This window comes from Pagrus major, chromosome 7 (genome assembly GCF_040436345.1).
Source record: "Pagrus major chromosome 7, Pma_NU_1.0".
NCBI classification, from domain to species: Eukaryota; Metazoa; Chordata; class Actinopteri; order Spariformes; family Sparidae; genus Pagrus; species Pagrus major.
In genome coordinates this window covers 22,806,139-22,828,947 of record NC_133221.1, presented here as the reverse complement: position 1 = coordinate 22,828,947, position 22,809 = coordinate 22,806,139, and the positions used below count along the sequence as shown (strand labels likewise).

Here is a 22,809-nt window from a genome sequence, read left to right as displayed (position 1 = left end):
CAGAACACGGTCCATCTGCCGAGTGCAGCAGCTTGATACGAGATGTTGCGGTGGAGACGGGTCTCTGTAAAGATGATGACACAACAGTCTCTGATTTCTTGTTTTGGCCAGCCTGAGGTTGGATGGTGGAAAGACGTTTTGGGCAGTGGTCATTTTGAAGTCTGCTGATCTTAATCCAAAACCTGTGCTTTCTTCTCCAATGCTGAATAATTTTATTTCTGCCAAAGGCAATACATGTTTCAGCAATAAAGCCAAAAAAATCACAGATAAAGTAACTGCAGTCTAGTTAACCATTCAAATAACTTTCCACTTTCAAACTGCGTCCAGTACATACACAAAAATCTAAATTTGCATGCAAGTGATACACCACTCCTTCACGTTAACTTCTGTGAAGAAAAGATCCATAGTCGGGTGACCTTTGTCATCGTCTATAGTAAGGAGACTAAAAACTGTTTGATTAAGTTCAGAGTGGGTTAAATTAAGTACTTAATGTAGGTAAGTTAAAACATTACGTCTGTTTAGTTACGGATACAGGTTCATCAAATCCATGATGACTTTTGGTCAAGTCAAGGGTTTGTATGGACTTTCTCACTCTGGGAAGTGAACGAAATGGGAAAGATTGGTGTAGCACCTGCACAAAAACTGGACTTTGGGGTACGCACTGCATGCAATCTTAAAGTCTGAAGTTATGTTAATTGCATGCAGATTGAAACAACTTGTGCAGTGCACGTGCTTCTTTGCAAATTAACAGTAAACATTACAGTGTAAGGCAGATCCAACAGTGAAAATGTTTATATGAGGGTAACTGTGTACGTTTGTATTTAGATTTAAAAAAAACAATGTTGTTTTATGGGGAGGAACAAACAAGTACATAGAGACGATTAAGGGACTGAGAGGGGTCGTAAACAACATGAGAAACTTCTGGTTCCCAGAGATTGGATCATATGAGATATAAAGAGAGCATGGGAAGAGAGAACACTGAGCGAGCGAGGGAAAGAGAGAGTAAGGAAAGTAGGAGGGATGAGAGAGAGATGTTGGCCTCCTCCAACAGAGAAACACACTTCTCTGTAATTAGGGTCAACGGCGTGAGGTCAGCTCAGTTCTCAGTGTGTGGGTGAGTGTTCACAAAGATACTAGAAGTCAGAAGGAATAAGAGGAGAGTCGGTGTTAAACAAAGGATTAAAATAACATTTCAAAGGCCAGAAATGCAGGAATAACAACTGACCGGGGGAAACTTGTCTTCAAAATAACCCCAATCTTTCTTGTATTTTCTTATCTCTGTCTGCCTCCATCTCTCCTTCCCCTTTTCTTGAGCAATTACTAATTCTCTCCACCATCTCCACTGCTATATTCAAACACACACACACACAGAATCCCCAGCACACACAACACACACACACACACGCACACACACACACACACACACACACTCACTCAGACAGATTCCTGGTCAGGTGAAACTGGAGCCCGGAGTTTTGTATGAATGGAGCTCGTTGTCTGTGTGTTACAGCTGTGTAATCACACTGATGAGGGGTTTGTTTTACACACACAAAGAATGACACACACATATTGGATACTTAAACACACATGAACAAATGGACACACACCCTGTCAAACACAGGAGCATAAATACAGTATATATAGACAGATTTGTGGCATGTCAGCACACACTGAAGTAAATGTTCCACACACACACTATATATATGTAGAGGTAGCTAATTGTGTGTGATGTAATCCTGGGTGGTCTATAGGCTCTCGTGGCCTCTACATGTCGGTCAGTGAGGCCGAGCCCAGACTCCATCCACAGATCTTCACATAATCATCACATACAGTATTTGCTCAGCATATTCTTAGAAACTGACTGCTTCTCTTTTTGTAGATCAAAATAGAAAATCTTGATTTTTTTAACTTTTTTTTGGCAGCCAATAAAAAGACAGAGGGACGTGGAGAAGCTGTCCAGAGAGCATCACAGAGGGTCATGAGTTCAGTCGTGGTTACATGTAGCAGATGTGTATGCTGTCACGCCGGTCCCACCCTGCACACTCACTACATTTACTATCGATCAGGAAAGCTTTTTTTTTTTTTTAAAGCTAATTATAAAAGAACAAAATATTTTATATTTGTGTTCTTAATTACATTATTACTCTTTATTAGAAGCATCTTCACAATACAGGGACGATGTGTGGAGAAGCACCACAGGGTTCAATCAATATTTATACTTTGACCAAGCGAGCAATCGAACACAGTCTCCAGTGTTCTCAGGTGGGAAGCCAGTGAGGGATCATATCCTACTCGCTGGAGTAGCGATTCTCTCTCAGCCTGGTATTCAGACCAAATGACCTTTTTTAGTCAAGCATGGTGCAGGATTGGATCTTTCAAATTTCCAATGTACTCACTTTGCGCCGCCAAGTCGGATGATTTTGATTACAATGCAAGGACTTTACTGGTTTTAAACAGTTAATCCATCTAATGCAGTCTTGGTCACAAGAGGCCGTGGCTTTTCACAGCTGGTTGCTTGGTAACCTCACGGTGATGACAAGAAGTCACTGCGCCTGACCAGGAAATCATCCAGCCTTTTAACCCACATAAAGCACACGCAGCTTGTTATTCTTATGTGGAATAAACAAACGACAGTTTTTTCAACAAATGGTCAGAGCCAGGCTATATTTTCTCCCCAACTTTTGTTTCCACCCTTTATGCTCGGCTAACCTAATAGGACAGTTGCATCAATCATCACATACACTAACCGGCAGCAAGAAAGCAAAAAAGCTTCTTCCAGAAAGTCAAACCATTCGTTTACAGGCAGGAAAAGTATATCGTGCTGTCTGATAAACAGCACATCATACAGCATTTTCACCCATTACCTTATTTTGTATTATAAAAATGCAAACAAACTGCAGTGCTACCTCAGAAATGATCACTATCACGGTAGCTCAGCAAATACGCACAAGACATGTGATGGGCTTAACACGTCGCCCACATAAAAACAAGTAATGAACACTCACACGCGCACACACGCCCACTGACCACAGGAAAGCCACCTAACATGCACGCAGACACACTAACACAAACACAGACTCACGCACATAAACACAGTCAGACAGCGGCGGTAAACAGTTGACAGTTCACCCAGACACTCAGTCTGACTCAGCACTTTGAATGAGGCGTCACTATAGACCAGGGGACATGTATTAAAACCTACAGAAGTGATGGTCTGTGTGTTTACACCATCATGTTCGCACCCGTTAACAGAAGATTACCACTTAAAATTCAATGACCGACCGGGATATTGTGGCTGGGGAAAGAGGTTAATGTTGTGGCTGAGCGACTGTGAATGCTTAAAGCCGCTGATGGGGTTCCTCTGACCTTCTACGGTGTACAGCTGTGGTATTATCTGAGAGCAGAAATCAGTCTGTTGCGGGAGAAATATGTCAGAACGCTGCTTCTTTGTCCTGTTCAGCAGAAGCCATCAAAGGCATTCCTGGTTTATTACACTGTGCTGTGTTGTGTATCTAATGGTTGTCCACTGTATGCCATCATTCTGTGTGTTCAGTCACAGGCTCTCAGCCATTAACTTTATTAAAGTTCGCTGGATCACTGGGACTCCTTGCTCTCAGACGCAATCAAAACAGAGAGAAAGATAAACAGTAGCTCTGTTTCTATCTAAACTTTTATAATGATGCAATAAGATAGCTGAAAATATGTGTTTAGATAGGTGTCGGTGCCAGATAAATGGGGAAATGAGGGAGGTTATTCTTAAGAATTAGCAGATTTTGGCCAATGACATGAGTATGGTGGTAAAAATGCCTTGAACGTCCAACTTTTTGCTTCAAGGGATCATGAAAAATTTCCGCAATATTGAGCAAATTGTACTTTTATAACTCATAACACAAGATGCTTAACTAAGAAAACAGTATTGGAGACATGTGGAGAAGTAGCAGAAGGACAGATAATGGCTGAAATGATGATTCGCTAGATCGGGTTAATCATTTCAAGAATGGAAAGGATAAAGAAAGAAAAGCGGAAAAAAGACATCCACTGAGGAACAATGCAGCTTTATAAGACATGAAGGAGAAAGCTAAAGCTCAGGCCGTACTGAGGTCACAGCCTGCCTCTGCTCACTGTTTCAACTAATGAGTCAGTGGCAGGTCAAAGGTCGGCCGGTGAACCCTTCACACACACACACTGAGGAAATGCGACTGCTGGCATAATTCACCACCCTTGTTCTCCTCCTTCCTTTCTGATCTTTTCAAAGCCTCTCAAGCGTCTTTTCTCTTCTTACCTTTTCTTTTCCTCCTGCTCTCTCTCACTTTTGTCACATCAAAGAATTGACTTTGTCAAAAATGCCACTCTGCTGACTCCCTCACCTTCCTCTGCCCTCTGACACACACACACACAAAGACGCACACACACCCAAATTGAGCGCTAAAACACAATGGGAGTTAGACAGAGGATGAGGAGGTCTTGTTTCTTCACTGCCTGGGAATCAGGAGAAGAAAGGCTGATTGAAACTTGCCACGAGTATGTTTTATCAGTGGAACATGGAACGAGACGGTCAGGTGTGTGTTTGAGTTTGTGTATGTTGTGTAGATGTGTGTGTCAGCCTGAGGGTGGAGGAAAAAGTGAAGTGTGTGCGCCTTTGTTTAGAAGGAAACAGAGGTCTCCTGTGTTTGTCAACAGCTTAATCGGTCTGTCGACTGGCTGAACACCTTCACATGTGAACACACTCACACACACACACACACACACACACACACACACACACACACACACACACACACACACACACACACACACAGGCATGTATGTATTCACACACCAACAACTCCAACTTTAACCCCCTGGTAGTTTTTCAAAGACTGAAAGGTCTTTGTTCTTAACCACTGAGGGTGTGTGTGTGTGTGTGTGTGTGTGTGTGTGTATTAGGTGTGTTGGGCTTAATGAGCCACGATTCCGCTTCTGTAACTGCTTTCACAACCTGGTCTGTCTGTCTGTCACCCTTGGGCGAGGCTGAAAGGCTGAACAAACGGAAAGACATTTCATTAATTTGATCATAGAAGAGATTAAAGGTGTAGACGATAGAAAAATATAGAAACAGATCAATCTTTATCAACAAGCACAATCCATCTTTGAAAACATCTACAAAAAATCTAAAAGTACAAATATTAAAGATGCAGTGTGCAAGTTTTTAAAGGAGCTATGAACAGAGACAGGTCTGTTGTTACAAGGAATAGCAGTTTGTGAGAGCTAGCATGAGCTATATGTTTACAATTGTATTTGTATTTCATACGTTAAAAATATCAAATCATGTGCAGACTTTGTACACAGGATGATTGTATCCCAGTCTGACAGTCAGATTCATGTCTTCATGAACCTTTTCTCCAGTGGGCCCCTGGGGTCCTACAGTGTTTGTAATTTGATCGACAGACAGATGTTACAGTGGTCTGTCTGGGGGAAAAGTAGACAGAAGAGTGTGTATGAAGCAGTGTGTAGAGGCAGTGAATTGTTGTGAATGTGAATGATTTTAGGCCTCGTTTTGCAGCGACATTACTGACACCATGAAAAGAGCTCCAGCCCTGCGGCTAAAGGCTGCTGATAATCATGGAGATAATCATGGTATCTGTGTTATCTTTACTTAATGAGGTAGTTGTAAAATAGGCCAATCTCCTCAAAGCCTGTTGTTAAGATCAGGACGATGGTGAAAGGTGGGGTGTGTACCATCAAGTCTGTTAGTGTAAAGTCAATCTTTTCTCCAGAGGTCTCCTGGGATCCAGTTTACTGTAACTTGAGTCTGAGATAGACAGATGTAACTGTGGATCAATAACCTGCTGTCTGGATAAGAAAAAGAGGGAACAGAAAAGGATAAGGATCTTAAAAATTGCTCATGTGAAGGAGGACGAGAAATAAGTGGTGGCCTGCTATAAAAAGCGAGAAAATTAAGCACCAGTTTACTTTAGTCTGTTTTTGTTGAACTCCTCTTCTCAGGGTCCGCAGGGTCATCACCTAGAACGTTATAGCCATTTTCTCTAATTCATACAAAAACTGAAATACATTTTTCTCAGTTGTCTTCTTCTGTTTTCACAACCACTGTGATGCATGTTCAAAATGTCCAGTGCGTCGTATGAAATCCCACAACTTTCGACCGTGTTGCGTGCTCACGTGGAGGTTCATATGATCATTTTAGTCAGCATGTGTGTGTCCAGCCAGGACACAAAGGCTGTCACAACAGTGTGTTGGGAGGTGGAGCTGGGGACGGGACAGTGTTGTCACAAGCAGCCAGGGCGAGAGGAGCTATGTGAGGAATGTACATCACTAAACCCAAAGAGAGAGAGAGTCCAAATTGTGGTCGATCTTGGATTAACTGTCTGTTTCTTATTGTCTTGTGAACTTGTTTTCACACGTTTAGCGGGGCTGCAGCTAACTGAGGTCACACTTTTTTTTAGTTCTGATGACCTGAAGTATAGTTGACATTGTGCAAGCACATGCTAGATATGGTGGGTTTATTTTTAAGGGAAATCCCACCAAAATCTTTAGTATATTTGAATCAGTATATTTGAATCTGAGCATTTTAGACCAATAGATTTCTGAAGAATTTATCCCCAAAGATCCAAATCAATAAAGACTGACCACCAACTGCTATTCATACTCAGACTGTGTATCTGTGTTTGCCTTTCAGTCTGACTGTGTGAACTATGTGAAGATCGTGCACCACTATAACCGCACCCACCTGTACGCCTGTGGAACCGGAGCCTTCCACCCTACCTGTGCCTTCGTAGAGGTGGGACACAGGATGGAGGTGAGGAATACCAAAAACACAAACTACTGAGATGCAGTATTCCTTTCTTATTTTTCATTAAGTGCCTCAGAAGATCTGGTTACCCCTTCCTTTGTTTGTTCTCACCAGCTCAAACAAAAAGTTATTCGAATGCCTTAAATTGTGAACATTAGTCCTCTGCCAACCAAATAACTAAATAACGATTATGCAATAATCTGAAACAACTGCAGAAAAGAACCTCAAAACACAAGGTTCTTGTGAATGCTGACATCTGATATCCAGCTGTTACTCAAGCTTGGAAACTTTTTAGTCTAGAGTGATGATGCAGAGAAGGTAAATTACGATAAAGTTTGCAGACATCCATCATGGTGAGCTGAAGTTGCTGGTTTCGAATTTGTTTAGTCCCTCACGCTGCCAAAATCCCAAACTTGAAATCTCATCCCACAAATGACTGCACTGTATGATTCTGAGAGTAGAAAACAAAGTGTGTGTGTGTGTGATCACATCTTAAATCCAGTTTTCCCTCCCTGTCCTGTCTCTCCATCAGGACCATGTGTTCAGGATTGACCCCTCTAAGGTGGAGGACGGGAAGGGGAAGAGTCCGTATGACCCTCGACACAATGCTGCGTCTGTACTCGTCGGTGAGCTGATTAACTTTTACTTCAAATTTTGGATTGAGTGATAAAGTTTTATCATCACTTATTCAGTGTGGCTTTACCGAAGTTAGATTGATTCTGCCTCACAGGTGTATTATTGGAATAAATCATTGTTTAACATTTTCATGCCATCATTTTATCTGCTTTTGGTAGATGTTACAGACCCAGTCATCAGTGAAAGATCACATTACCAATCAATGACTTATTGATCCGTTTCGTCTCCTAGGTGATGAGCTGTATGCAGGGGTGGCGACAGACTTAATGGGACGAGACTTCACCATCTTCAGGAGCCTGGGGAAACGGCCCTCCATCCGCACCGAGCAGCATGACTCACGCTGGCTCAATGGTCTGTGTGTGTGTTTGTGTGTCCGCTTCCATAACAGTTCTATCGCGTTTGGAACAAAACTCGTTTGAGAAATAAAAAGCTGACATTGTTCCTCTTTGCGTCTACCAGAACCAAAGTTTGTTGGTTCCTTCTGGGTTCCGGAGAGTGAAAACCCTGATGACGACAAGGTGTTTTTCTTCTTCCGTGAGACGGCGGTGGAGGCCCAGGGGCTGGGGAAGTCCACTTACTCCCGCATTGGACAGCTGTGCAGGGTGAGACATTGTTTCATCACTTGAATCTGCCCACTCAACCCAGCTATTTGACAGTCTGTTACAAAATTAGGTCATATTCTGGTTAAAAATTTTTATTTGGTTGACAGGATATTACATATAAACTTTGTTTAACGCCTCTCGACCATTTTGTCTTGAATCAGAATGACATGGGCGGTCAGCGAAGTCTGGTGAACAAGTGGACAACATTCCTCAAGACCCGTCTGATCTGCTCGGTACCAGGAGCCGACGGCAGCGACACGTACTTCGACGAGCTGCGTAAGTCACTGTGTACACAGACGGACAGATTCTGTACTGAATCAGCTCATTTATGCTGAATAAGATTATGTCGGGTGAAAGTGTGACATAACATGACTGCTGTTTGAAGTCAAGCCCAGGCATGATACTGAAGTAAAAGTCTTTTTCAGTTTGACAAAATCACCCTTTTGACCACTTCCAGCACAACAAATTTCCTCATGTCATGTGAACTCCTCAACTCAAACAATAAAGATCAAGTTTTCTGTTTTCTGCCCCCATTTCCAACATTATCCTTATCCAAAACAGGATGATCAAGTAATCTGATTTAATCTGATGTAAGAAAAAGCAAAACAAAGAGTTGAAATTTGGGGCAAACTTTCCAACCTCGTTGTGTCTGTCAGATTTTTACCCAGAAGCACATTCTGTGGGTGCAAAGGAAGAGAAAGTTGAAGAAAACATAATAAATTAACCAGGATTTCTGACCTCAACTGTAGATTATCATTCAGACCCACATTCCTGCAGACTTGGAGGAAGCATGAGTGAGAGATTAATTGGTAATAGATTCTGGCCCGATCTGAAGCCAGTGTGTTTTCTCTGTGGGTTCAGAGTAAGTTGCAGGCTCGTCTCTGGTGAGTCTTCGTATGACAAAAGGCAATAATGTGTTTTCATTAGACTTGAGCCAGAAGCGGGGCTATATTTCTGAAGCACGGATTGTGGGCAGAGGAAATGTTTTATGATAAAGACGAGATAATTTCACTTTCACTCGCGAGGATTGTTCCACAAACTTCTAGTGCCAGGTCACCCGAGCATTGTGCTCATAAATATGTAAAGTTTAGAGATAAAACTGCTCAAAACTGCTAGAAAGCTACGACTTTATACAATAAGAAATAATGTGGGTGAGTCGAGGGGGAATCCATGGAAAGATATCTAAGTTATGTTAGCTCCTCTGCAACAATTAGCCCTTCTCCAAGCAATTGTTGTAATTGTAAGTTGGCACGTGTCAATCAAATCAAACAATCATGTTAGCTAGGAAGTTGTTGAAAGCTAATATCAGCTAACAGGCTATCAAATATATTGTTTTACCTTGAAATATGGCCGAATGCGCCTTCAGATTTTCACTATCCATCATTTTTTTAATTTGCTGATCAATTTGGAGTCTGTAAAATAACAACAATTTGTGAAATTTCCAAAGTTTATACCACTTGCAACCTGCAGCACAGCAGCATTACGTTATGTTAGCGTTCAAGTTTCCCACCATGAGCATGACGTTGGAGGAAAATGGCCGACGTGTGAACAAGATCTATTGTTATAAAAATTGCAAAAAACTTCAATGTGCCCCAGTCAGACCAAACTAAAACACATCTTCCTTCAGAGGCCATGACTTAGAGGAATTAAGCTATGAAAATAATGCAAAATGTCTCGTAAAAACAATCAATACATGACAATATCACATCTGACAAAGAGAAACAACCAACCAGGTGCAGCAGTTTCAGCTCTCAAGATGTTTCTGATTGATCTCTCTGACCATATCTGTGGGCAAGAATATGATCTGTCTTATCTCGGGATGCTGTGAAAGGTAAACTAAGTGGAAGAATTTGTCCAAATCCTAACTCCTACCCGAGGCTAAATCTGTCCATCACATTCCCTCATCTGAACAATGAGTCCTTTATCTTGACCAGGAGTTTTCTGACCATACCTGAGGCAGAAGGACCTCCCTGTAAAAATATCTGTGTTGATCTGAACCTGTTGAAATCATTCCACTGAAATACCTTCCCCACTTTAGACACACAGCTTTAACTGTAGTATTTGATAGACTATGGGCCAAGATTTGATATTGCATGCTGTTTGTGGCAGACCTCAAGCAGACCAGTGTAAAACTGTTTTAATGGGACATGTTTAAACTAATTTAACAACCCACTGCTCGGAGCCGTAGTGGATTTTGCTCCATGTCACGACCTTCAGTTATTAGTGAAATCTCTCTTTAAAGCAGTTAGACACAGCCATAGGGCTTTGCTTATCTTTCTCTCAACCTTTGACCTCTGGACCACCAACACCTGACCTGAGTGTGTGTGTGTGTGTGTGTGTGTGTGTGTGTGTGTGTGTGTATCCGTCCTCAGGCGATGTGTTCCTGCTGCAGACGAGGGACAGAAAGAACCCTCTGGTCTACACTGTCTTCTCTACTTCCAGGTCAGAGTCGATTCATGTTGTGTGTTCTGTGTGTGTGCATATGTGTGTGTGTGTGTTTGCAGATTGAAGAGAACGGAGAGAAAGTGTGTGTGTGTGTGTGTGTGTGTGTGTGTGTGTGTGTGTGTGTTTGCAAAATGGAGAGAACGGAGAGAAAGACGGTGTGTGTGTGTGTGTGTGTGTGTGTGTGTGTTTTGATGTTTCTAACCCAGCTCCCCCTGTCCCCCAGCAGCAGTGTATTTAAAGGCTCAGCTGTGTGTCTCTACTCCATGAATGACATCCGGAGGGCCTTCCTGGGGCCCTTCGCTCACAAAGAGGGGCCCAACTACCAGTGGGTCCCCTTCCAGGGAAAAGTGCCCTATCCCCGCCCGGGAATGGTATGTCAATAGCAGTCACACCCATCCAAAGAGTAGTGTCAGCCCCTGTGAAAAGCACAGAATAACGTTACAAACCTGAAGTACCTGTACTTTCCTGGTTTTTATTTGCATTCATAAATTACAATATTTAAACACAGTATTTAATAACAATTTAATGTATAATAGACATTAGTTGCAACTTTACAATAAACAATTACTTAAAAGGTGCAATATATAAGAATTTTAAAGGAAAACATTTTAAAAAATGACTATTTACAGAATGTAAAGACATAACAGTTTTGACATTATGACATCTATGTATTATGTGGCAGAAAAATCTACTGAAATTAGCATGCTAACCAGCTAGCTCCGGCTCTTCACAGTCAGAAGCTCCTGTGCTAGCTGTGTAAACACCAACACACCCCCCAGTGCTCCGAGCTCCCAATCTGGACTGCTAGCTGCACAGCTAACTGAGCTAACTAGCTAACGGGAGCTACAGTTAGCAGCAGTTAGCGGTTATTTTAGTGATATGTTGCCCTCTATTCGTTTTGAGTATGAATTTGACACTCCAATTCTTACATATTCTTACACCTTGCACTTTTAATAAACAGTTTATACAGCACTTCATTGTTTGTTTACAGTCAAATAACTAAAGTTTAATTAACTATAAATTAAAACATTTATTAAAAAAATGGTTATTATAGACTTACTGAAATATTGTACTCACTCATCACCCGTTTACACTTACAATATTATGGCTATAGTTACTAATTGCTTTGTAAATTCAGATTTTACATACATGTTTGTTATGTGCAATTCTTACATATTGCACCTTTAAACCAGCAGACAGTCTGAACAGAGCCTTTCTGCCTAATGAGTACTTTTACTGAAGAACGTTTTATTTTTCTAGACTTGTACACAATGCATAATGCATAACCTTTACTTATATCAAATTATTAATGCAACATCTTTACTGGTAATGGAGTACTTTTGCATATGAGTACTGTAGCATACCGCAGTGTCTGTCATAAGAACGGATTTGAAAACTTCTGGTCTTTAATATTTCTAATTGGGGCGCAGGACTGTAACATCAAAGTCAGATCAATATGAACTCATCAATCTCGTATAATATTCCTGTGGTATAAGCCTTACCATACACTTGTAGTGCTCATTATTAGACATCATTTCATCCAAAAGCTCTCCACAATCCTTCCAATCAATATGTGCTTACTGTATTAGGGCTCTTACATTCTGCTAAGCACACAAGCGTAGCGTCAGCAGGATTTGTTATGCAGAGCTTCACAGCAGAACAATCTCTATTGTGTTATTGCAGAATAGTAATTGTATTTGGCCTACAGTAAACCCTCTCTCACGCCACCATCACCTCACCGGGGTTGTAAAAGTAGCGGAACGAATCGAATTAAAAAGGAAACGATCACACTTACAAGTGAATTAGGCAAAACTGCCCAGATAGCAGATTAAGTGTTTGAAATGCCTAAACCAGATCAAAAGGTTTCCACTTAATGAGCAAACTGTATCTACTGTACAAGCCATAAAAAAGGATTAAAACTGCTTGATGCTGCAGCATGTTTTGATGAAATTTAGTATCCTGAATACAAGCTCAAGACTGGAATTTTAATAAGAGAGGCTGAACACCACCCAGAAGAAAATCTCTCACGTCCCTGTGACCCCACCACACCATAATCACCTCCCTGTGGCCCGTTGGACTGACAAGTCAGACATTTTATACATCCAGAGCAAACACAAGACAAACTTCCTTATCAGATATAGTGTGAGTCATGATTTAATGTTCTGTCCAAATGAGGCAAAGAGTCTCTGAGAACATGCAGTCAGTCCTGTTCTGCAGAGCTGTCTGAATTATTTAAATACTTTTGGCCGTAGCTTAATCCTTAGCTTCACCCTGTTACAAGACACTGTTCCATCAAAATGATTTTAAAGCTGTTACTTTAAAATAATAAAGACCTTATGCTGCAATATGAATGAAACCTTTCTTCATTGCCCTCCATCAGTGTCCCAGCAAGACATTTGGCAGTTTTGAGTCCACGAAGGGGTTCCCAGACGATGTGATCCAGTTTGCGCGTCACCACCCTCTGATGTATAACCCGGTGTACCCTATGAGCCGACGGCCTGTCTTCGTCAGAACTAACGTGGACTACAGCTTCACACAGATCGCCGTGGACAGAGTCAGCGCTGCCGACGGACAGTATGATGTCATGTTTATTGGCACAGGTGAATTACTTGTTTTCAGTTCGAACTCTGAACTTTATATTTAATCGTGATAGTGACGACATTATGCATGAAAACTGACTTGATGGACTGCATCTCCTATTTCAGACAAAGGGACAGTGCTAAAGGTGATCAATGTTCCCAAGGAGAGCTGGAACAACATGGAGGAACTTCTACTGGAAGAGCTGGAGGTCTTCAAAGTAAGAAAACTACCATTAAACTATGTATTTAAAAATGCTAATTTTTTTCACATGTAACATTGTAATTCATTTTCTGTATCTTCTCTGCTCCTCAGGATGCCTCATCTATCATCGACATGCAGATCTCCTCAAAACGGGTAAGTTTATTATATCCCTTTTTAGGAGAATATTAATCTTTGCATATAAAGGGTGTTCTCATTAGTTGAGCCTCTTTTTGAACATTTTACCATCAACTGTCACAGACACAGAGAGCTGGATGTTCAGATTAAAGAAACAACTGATTTTAACTCTGATATGAGCACAGTCCTGAGTCCAGCCTCTTTTAAGACTTGTCCTTCCGCTGTGTCCCCATAGCAACAGCTGTATCTTGGCTCAGACACAGGCATCGCCCAGGTCCCCCTTCACCGCTGCAGTGTGTATGGGAAGGCCTGTGCTGAGTGCTGTCTGGCCAGAGACCCGTACTGTGCCTGGGATGGAACGTCGTGCACCCGCTACCTGCCAAACACCAAGAGGTCTGTATGACACAAACACTGATGACACACGCCAGATTATGATTCATTGCACTGTGTTTTGAGTGTATTCAAATACTTTCCTTATGTAAATTGTAATAAACCCTTTTTGATTACATTTTACAGACGTTTCCGTCGCCAGGATGTGAGGAACGGAGATCCCAACACTCTGTGCTCTGGAGGTATTATTCCTAAACTATTGTTTTGTCTTGATGTTAGTGATCAGTTCTGTCTGCTGCTGCAGAGGTATATTCAGTGAAAAAGAACAAAGCCTCACTCTGATCCTGCTCTGACTCACAGAGACTCTCAGCATCTGACATGTCACTGTCCCTTTGCTAAAAAGTACTAAATCCTTCACCCCTGGTGACCTCCGTCCACACAGACCACAATAGCAGCATTCTGCTGCTATCTGTCTTTCTGCCACATAACTAAATCAACCTAATCGCTCAAACTGAAGGAACTACCGAGTAATACGATTACATCATGTGGCATGCAAGCCGGGTTGTGTAAAACTAACGAAGGTCAGAGTAATTGTCTCTGATGACTTTGGCCCAAAGCAGTTTGGCAGTTTATACAATGAGTTGCGTGGTGCTGGTGCCTAGAAAAGAAACTGGCCTTTTTTGACCCAATCAAGGTCTTAATGTTTGTTTTATTGTTATAAATCTTATATTTGTATTTAAGATGAAGGTTTATTCACGACAAAGGATCAGTGTCTATACCCCATCACTCATATTGGCAACATACATGACTAAGCAAAGCCTGAAACATAAGAGTCCTTGTTTAGTGTTAAACATCAAACATGAGACCAAATGTTCAAAGAACTGACAGATATTCACCAGTATCCAACAGGATGCTGTCATTATGTGTGGTTGTAGCAGCAGTCACACAGAGGCTGTCATTAGTTAGTGTTGACTAAGACTCCATGTATTTAGCATTTTTTATGTCAACTGTACATTGACATCACAAAACTGACAAAAGATCCAGTAACTGTTCTAAATTTTGTCTTTATAAATCAGCAAAACAGTTTCAACGTAAGTTTCATTTCTTTGCCAAACATGTCAGCTCAGTTTGTTTCTGTCCCGTGTTGTCCTGTCTTTTCCCCGGTCTGTCCTGTCTCTTCTTGTGCTCTTGTCCTGTTCTTTTAGCTCTTTTCTCTCCTGACTGGTTCTGCATTGTTCTTTCCTTTCTTTCCTTTTTTGCATTTTCCATTCTTGTATTATTCCTGTCCTGGACTGTTATTAGTGAGTGAATGTCCCCAGTTGTACTAGACTCATAATGTCCTTGTCTCTGCTGCCCCCTGCAGACCACCATAAGTACCGCGTTGCGGAGAGGAAGCTGTATGGAGTCGAGGGAAGCAGCACATTTTTGGAGTGTATCCCCAAATCCCTTCAGGCCAGAGTCACCTGGACCTACCAGAAACATCCACAGAACCCACGGGAAGAGGTGAGAGGGATGATGGAGAGAGGAGAGAGGTTATAACGAAGAAATCTGACGAGGACATTGTGCAATGTCACATGTTTTACAGGATCAGTAAATCAACTCATATCTTTTACAATGTACAATTAGAATAAACATTTGAGTGAGACTTTCTATGAAGCACATGTCTATGATGCATCATAACGCATTATGTTATAATGTGCCTATAGTTATAGCAATCATAAATATTAAAATGCTTCATAACAATAATCACAACACATATACATACAGTATATCTACAATATAAAGTATTTTATATTGACTCATAAGGTAACTACAAGCTGGTTATCAGGGGTGAAAGTAACTAATTACATTTACTCAAATTACTGTAATTAAGTCATGTTTTGTGGTACTTGGAGTATTTTTACAAGTCTGTAATTTTACCCGTAAAGAAGTAATGCATTGCACCTTGTAATCTACTTCATAATTGAGTACTGAGTTAATGTCTAAACCTTTCATCTGCATTTTTGTGGTCAAATAAGGCTCTCTGATCACAAACGGGCCAATGAAAACCCTGAGATACAGGCAAAAACAAAACTGTGCAGCAGGCCCAGGGTTGGAGAGGTGACCATGACCACTGTTAATAATAGATAATAATAATAAACCTCATTAATTGAATGCCTGCTATTGATAACAAACATTAACAAGTAACTATTAATCTGAGAAGCGTTTGAGAAGAATACTTTATACATTTACTTAAGTATTATCTTAATGCCAGTAGTTTTACTTGTAATTGAGTAATATTTCAGTAATGTAACTGTACTCGTAGCTTTTCAGTACTCTTTCTACCACTGCTGTTTATAAGTAATTATAATTGGTCATTCTATGTTTTAGTATTCTAAGTAAAGTGAAGAAAATAAGACTAAGACACCAATGTAATCCATTATACTAATATTCATAGTTCATTATTGATATAATAAGGAGTTATTATAAAGTATTTTGAATATTCATAAGTGCTTATATGATTACATGGCACTATAGGCACATGATAACACATTTAAGTATGTTCATAATGGGCTTCATAGAAGGTATAACCAACATTTATTTTAAAATGTTAATTTTATTCAGATTTAATCATTTTTCCCAGCAAGTACCACCCAAGCAAGGTCACTGGCACTGAAAGACACTGCACCATAACATTGGCATCAATAATCATTACCAAGAAGTCAGGAAAAAATGCAAGAATCTTCAAAACTTAAATGATATTAACGAACATCCACCTACAGTGAACTGGTTGCGCAGCTGCAAATCTTTACAGATCAGGTTGCATGCACAGTGCAAGCTCTTGAAAAGAATGTGGGTTTACACTGTCGCTGTTTAGATCTTAGCTCTTCCATTAATTGGTAAAAATCAGAAACAACTTTGCACACGTGCATGGAACTTCACTCGATGATATTGGTGCTCAGACGTACACCTGTACTATCAAACTAAATGGCAGCAGTACACATTGTTAAGCTCCAACATTTAAATGAAACTTCTTTCTGTTTCCAGGTGCGTCTAGATGACCGCATCCTCCAGACAGACAGAGGCCTTCTGATTCGCCGTGTCCTGAAGAGAGACATCGGCATCTACCAATGCCACGCCATGGAACACGGCTTCACCCAAACATTACTAGGCATCACCTTGGAAGTCGTACCTTCAACATCCTCCTCAGTCTCCAATCTTCCTTCTGACGCCCCTGTCCGATTAGAACCCCGCAGTGGAGGTGGGCCCCCAATGACCAATCAAAAGCTTTGGTACCGGGACTTCATGCAGCTGGTGGACCACCCTAACCTGAGCACCGTCGACCAGATTTGTGAGCAAGTTTGGGCGCGGAAGAACGCCGGCATCGACCAGGCGGATAAGAGCTTTCCTGCTCCTGGGAAGGACGTCCCGCCTCAGGGCCCCGCCGTCCGCCCAGCTAACAAGAAGTGGAAGCATCTTCAGGAGATAAGGAAGGGGAGAAACCGCCGGACCCACGACGGGAAACCGAACCCTCGGGCGCCGCGCAGCGCAGGGGAGTAACAGCCTGGAGAACGAGATGGAAGGAGAAAAGAACTGATACAACGAGAAAGGAGGAGATTGGTGGAAAGAGACTGAGAGACCATGAACTCCTGGAGGTGTTCACACATACAGATACACACATGCAGACACACACACGGCACCTCCTCTATTGTGTATATTTATCTATGGATGCCCCCACTATAAGGTACCCCTGATCCTCGAGTCCTTGTCCCACTGGCCAGCCCCTGCATGTGCTGCCTTACTGCCCAAATTGATTCTGCACGATCCCTTTACACTGTTCCACTAGCGTAGTCGAGTGTACAAGCAGGTACGTGGGGATGAATCCACTTTTATCTGTGCGCAACAATAAACTTCCACTCACCCGTTGTCCTCTTTGCCACTGACTGTATATGGAAGCATTACCATATCTTCTGTTGGGTATTAAAGTTTGCCTACGACATGCCAGCTTACCTGTGGATAGTTGCTCACATTATGAACACCCACTCTCTGGACTACACCACTCAGAACAAAAACAGCCCCGAGTTTTGGATGAACTCTCCCCACAACTTGTCTTACCTGAAGATTTCGTACCATAATGGGAAGGAATGGAGAAACGTGACAACTGGAATAAACTGGAAAGTAATGGTCTCCAACTGGAACTATTTATGTGCATTTGCACAGGCATGCAGACAAACACTTTTTTTAGACATTCATTCATAAACCGATGAATTGATCAACTTCCTGTGGTGCTCTTGTTGCATATATTTCCAGTAACCTCACTTCTCACACGGTTTTGTGTGCATCTTACATAACGCAGTCACAGAAGAGGTAGAGGTGCGTGGGGCAGCCTGTGGAACAGATCAGCATGTTGCAGAACTGGTTATATTATATAGTAGGTTTCTTAGCGGTTTTCCTTAGGCACATTGAGGCATGTTGCAGCAAAATAAATCACACAACACAAATGCAGCCGTGGTTAGAGAGCAGTCGTATCTGGCCAGATGTGATTATGTTGCGTTACTGGTCCAAAACCACTAGAGAACGAGGGGTGGAAAAACTACTGGCATTCCATGATGTGAGAGAAAGATGAGTTGTTTACAGTACACAGGCAAAGCTGGAGCACGAAGACGTCAATCTCTAAAAGCAGAAAAGACCTGGGTAGAAACACGTTTTAGGTTTTATGTGGCTCAGAAATATTATAATAAGAATTGGAAGTGTGTAAGATAACAGAGTTTTGACACAATCCAAAATCTCACTCTAAAATTAGCTATTTATTGGTTTTAGTTTTGGCTATGTTCAATGTTTTGTGCGCTAACATTAAAGGAGACATATTATGCTCATTTTCAGGTTCATCATTTTATTTTGGGTTACTACTAGAATAGATGCATGCTTTATACACGCTTTAATGCTCAAAAAATACATCAGTTTTCTCATACTGTGCTGCTGCACTGTATCCCCCCTCTGTCTGAAACACTCTGTTTTAGCTCCTGTCTCTTTAAGGCACTTCTCCTGAACACCCAGTCTGCTCTGATTGGTCAGCTCACACACACCTGGGCCAGCACCACTCACCATGTTTTCCACTTCCAGTTGGCTTCACTTCTACCGTGAATAAAGGCATACATTATGCCAATGTGTCACGTGTTGACGTAGTGATTTCACAAAATCATGGAATTAAAGGCGGGACTACTGATGAGGCATTTCAGGCACTTCAGGAGCAGTGTTTTCTGTGCGAGAGATGAGCTTTCATGAACTTTTACATGAACCAATATAAAACAAAGAAAAGTAAAAAAAACAAAAAGCATGATATGTCTCCTTTAAAGAGAAGTTACAGACATGGTGGTTTGGGTGAGAAGCATTAACACGATGAGGAGGTAGAGGAAAGACTCTAGAATGACAACCCATGTTTCTGGGTGACAGTACAGTATACATATATATCTATATATTAGCATGATATTTATGAGTTTTATGATTTTTTTATATTCTAAGCGGTACTTCTACTCCTTGCTCTTTCACACTGTTCTTGCGTATGTTGTTTGCGATAAATAGATATATGCAAATAATATGAGATGAGCGAGTCGCCTCGTTCAGCATGGTAAAATGCACAGAAAGCTGCTATTCTGTGCTACCCACGATGCATTTCACTGTCTGCAAAAAACAAACAAAAAACTTCCATCTGACTTCACACACTGTTGGAACCACTTCTCCACATAGTGTTACAGTCATTGATATCATTGACTTTTGCTGCTTAACGATGTCATCTCTTCCTAACGGACGATTAGTACGATAAGGTCTTCCTTCTCTCTGTCTTTAGTCTGATCTCTCTCTGTGTATTATCTGTAAAGAAACCTTGTTTGTTGTCTGTGCTAACATGGTGTGTGTAGCCTGCCCCCTAGTGTCTATTGTGTGTACAGAGCCTACCTGTCGTACGATGCTTCATTATATCATAGTCTATCCACATGAAAGAAAGCAACAGGCCTTGTAAGATAAAACATGCAGTTATGTTTTGCAGTCATGGAAACTCAGTATGATTTTTATGATGAATATATGGTCTAATTTGTGTTGCTGCCACACATATCTCACAAGTATCATGGTTTTAAAGATCAATATACTGAAATTGGCTAAATAGGCTTTGGAGTGTTCAGTAATTCAACCGAAGCCTGATAACAGGAGGCAGCACAAATTAGATCTGAGTGGATTTTAGATGTATGGAATCATTGTCGTTGTTATTTATATACCTTCTTTCTAGAGATGTAATTAACTCTTTAAACCGAACTGAACCGAACTGACTGACTCCTAAGAAAAAGGGACACGCTGCATTTTGACACCACATCCAGGATTTAAAGCGAAACCGATGATTTTAAAGATGCATTTCAACCACGGAACCAACGGAGTTCACTCACTAAATGGAGATTTAACGTGTTCGTCTTGTACTTCTTTTTCTTCAATATTTACATTGGTAGTGATGTCAAACTTGCTCGAGTCTCCCTTTTAAGCCAGCAGTTGTTTTGTGCTCTTTTGAAAATGCATGACCAATGTTCGTGGCTAACGCGTTTGACAATGGTGCGGTGGCGAGAAAGAGCGAGAGAAAGAAAGCACAATGTTGAATATTATTATTATTCCTATGTATTTATGTGCAAAGATAAGCTGATATGTTGTGGTGGATTTTTATTTTTCTTATAAATGTAGATTGACATCTGTATTGTTCATGTTCTGCTGAAAAAGGACTCATCCTCAACATTTTCTTTTGGACATTACAGCCAATGGGAAAGCTCCTTCTGAACACAATGTCCAATTAGAGTCTTTGTTGTTCACACAGCCCTCCAATCAACACCCCTGTTGTATCCCATGCCATGTGACGCACCCCATGTACGATAGCTCACAAGGAGAGGCTTGTGTATGTGTGTGTGTGTGTGTGTGTGAGAGAGAGAGAAACGTGTGCTTGTGGTTTATGTGTGTGTGTGTGTGTGTGTGTGTGTGTGTGTGTGTGTGTGTGTGTGTGTGTGTGTGTGTGTGTGTGTGTGTGTATGTGTGAGTTTTGGGGGAAAGCAGAGCTCTGTATATAATGGCAAAGAAACAGTGGTGTGTCGGTCTGTAGGTGAAAGTTCAAAGGTGGAAGGCCAAAGTTAACATGGTGCACTGTAATACTCCCAGAGGTCTTTGTGAAATGTCATGTCAGATTGTTTTTGATTAACACAATAAAAATATGCAGTTACTTAAACATGTCCTCTTCTGTAATATGAAAGATTCAAAAACTTTATTGTCAATGTGCACACACAACGGAATTGCAATTGCATTAACCCTCAAATGATGCATTTGTTTTTAAGACTTCCATATTTGTGAAGAATAAATACAAGAGTGAAAAGAAAGATTGAAAAAGAAATAATAAGTAAAAAATATAGGCAATATAAAGTATGAAATATACAATAAAAATACAACTAAAAATTGACAAAAGTGGGATGAAAGGGGAATTATGATGAAAATCAACATATTAAAAGGTGCAATATGCAACACAATTTTGGTTATATAGCCTTATATTCTTGAACTGTCGTACTTCTCTTGTTCTCATAGCTCATAAATACAAGCCTGCTCTAATGTTTACAAATGCAAATGTAAACACATGGCTACAAAACACATCTAAAATGTTAGCTCAACAACTTGGAGTTGTTGCATAGTGCACCTTTAAAGTTGTTATGTGTAAGAAAAGTTGATTTTTTAGTCTCATTCCTAACTCGTCAAAGAATGATGGTCTGGGATTGTAGGACTGGTCGGCCGCCATCCCAAAGCGTCATAATGTGACGAGTTAAGAATGAGACTCAAAAATCAAATTTTCTTACAAATAGCAACATTTATTATTAATATTATAAGTAGTAGTATATTATTATTATTATTATTATTATTATTATTGTTAAATCATGAATGTCATGACAATGTGAGGATGTGCTAAATTTCAGTTTTAAAAATTTTAATATCTGTCACTGTAAGGTTACATGAATTAATAAATGACAGGGAACCAGAGCAGTAACCACAAGAGTGTGACAGGGATTGATTCTTTTAATTTAGTTTAGTTGATTTAAACTTTTACTTTAACCCAGATCTGGATTCTAAATGATGTAATCTGTATTTTAACCACGTGGTGGCAGTCATGCTCTTTTGTCAGGTCAAGAAATACATGAGAAATCCCAATGAAGCACTTATTTTGATGAACTTTTGCTCATTCCTCAATGTTATTACTGCAACGCTGACAGTCCATATAAAGGCTTCTAGATGTGGAAACTTTAAAGAAGATGGAGTTTATTCAATCTTAATTAAGCAAAAACCACACCCCAGGAAGCCCAGCTACTTAAAGCAGAGCAAGAAAGCTCTACAAACACACCCACAGCAAGCTGCTGATCCTTCTCCTGCTACCACAGAGGGCAAAGATTCATCTTTTACCATCACTGGAGACAAACATGTCCTCAGGTAAGTAAAGGTGAGAGGTAGACAGGTTCAAAACACAAAAACAACCAAAGCAAAATCATTTCATACTTTGAGCACATGTGAGATTTGTTTTTAATCTTGTCCTGTACTTCAATTTAAAGTATAACACCTTGCTACAGTGTTATGATGAAGGGTGTTTTGGTCTCATTTTTGTTTAATCTGTCTTTTGTCTCTGTTTTCTTCGTTTTTTGGACATTTAACAAGTCTGTTCTGTGCTGTTTATGACACAATCAAATCAATGATGATTTAATACGAAAAACTGCTATTGTTGGCAAATAGGGCCCAAAAGGGAAGGAGGGAGACTTTTCACTGATACCCACAGCTGTGTTTCCATGTAATGTGATGAAAATCACACAATCATAACAAATGTAAATGTAATTAACCCTATGTTTGGTTTGACCAACATTTTCCACTGGATTATTTGACAGACAATGTTAACCTGCACAACACAAAGGTAAATTAAACTTCTTTTCTCTCTTGTCCCTTCCGGTCTTTCTCACCTTAAGCGCTCAAAGTCTTACTGAGTTGGGTTGTAAGAGTGAAAACACTGCAGCATTAATATAATGCACAAAACAAAAAAGAAAGAAAACAGAAAAA

The 22,809-nt window shown here is 40.7% G+C and overlaps 1 protein-coding gene across 1 annotated transcript in view; it reads left to right on the top strand.

The window, feature by feature from the left end:
- The window catches only part of sema3b (sema domain, immunoglobulin domain (Ig), short basic domain, secreted, (semaphorin) 3B), an 82,729-nt gene extending 61,776 nt beyond the window's left edge, over positions 1–20,953 (top strand). The window contains exons 5-18 of the mRNA XM_073470523.1: positions 6,677–6,796; positions 7,323–7,416; positions 7,658–7,777; positions 7,886–8,028; positions 8,190–8,304; positions 10,401–10,470; positions 10,700–10,844; positions 12,854–13,073; positions 13,179–13,270; positions 13,366–13,407; positions 13,625–13,782; positions 13,906–13,961; positions 15,083–15,222; positions 16,747–20,953. Of these exons, the coding sequence (XP_073326624.1) occupies positions 6,677–6,796; positions 7,323–7,416; positions 7,658–7,777; positions 7,886–8,028; positions 8,190–8,304; positions 10,401–10,470; positions 10,700–10,844; positions 12,854–13,073; positions 13,179–13,270; positions 13,366–13,407; positions 13,625–13,782; positions 13,906–13,961; positions 15,083–15,222; positions 16,747–17,259 (2,028 nt within the window). The 3' untranslated portion in view covers positions 17,260–20,953. The remainder of the gene's footprint in view (positions 1–6,676; positions 6,797–7,322; positions 7,417–7,657; positions 7,778–7,885; positions 8,029–8,189; positions 8,305–10,400; positions 10,471–10,699; positions 10,845–12,853; positions 13,074–13,178; positions 13,271–13,365; positions 13,408–13,624; positions 13,783–13,905; positions 13,962–15,082; positions 15,223–16,746) is intronic.
- The last annotated feature ends 1,856 nt before the right edge of the window (positions 20,954–22,809 follow it).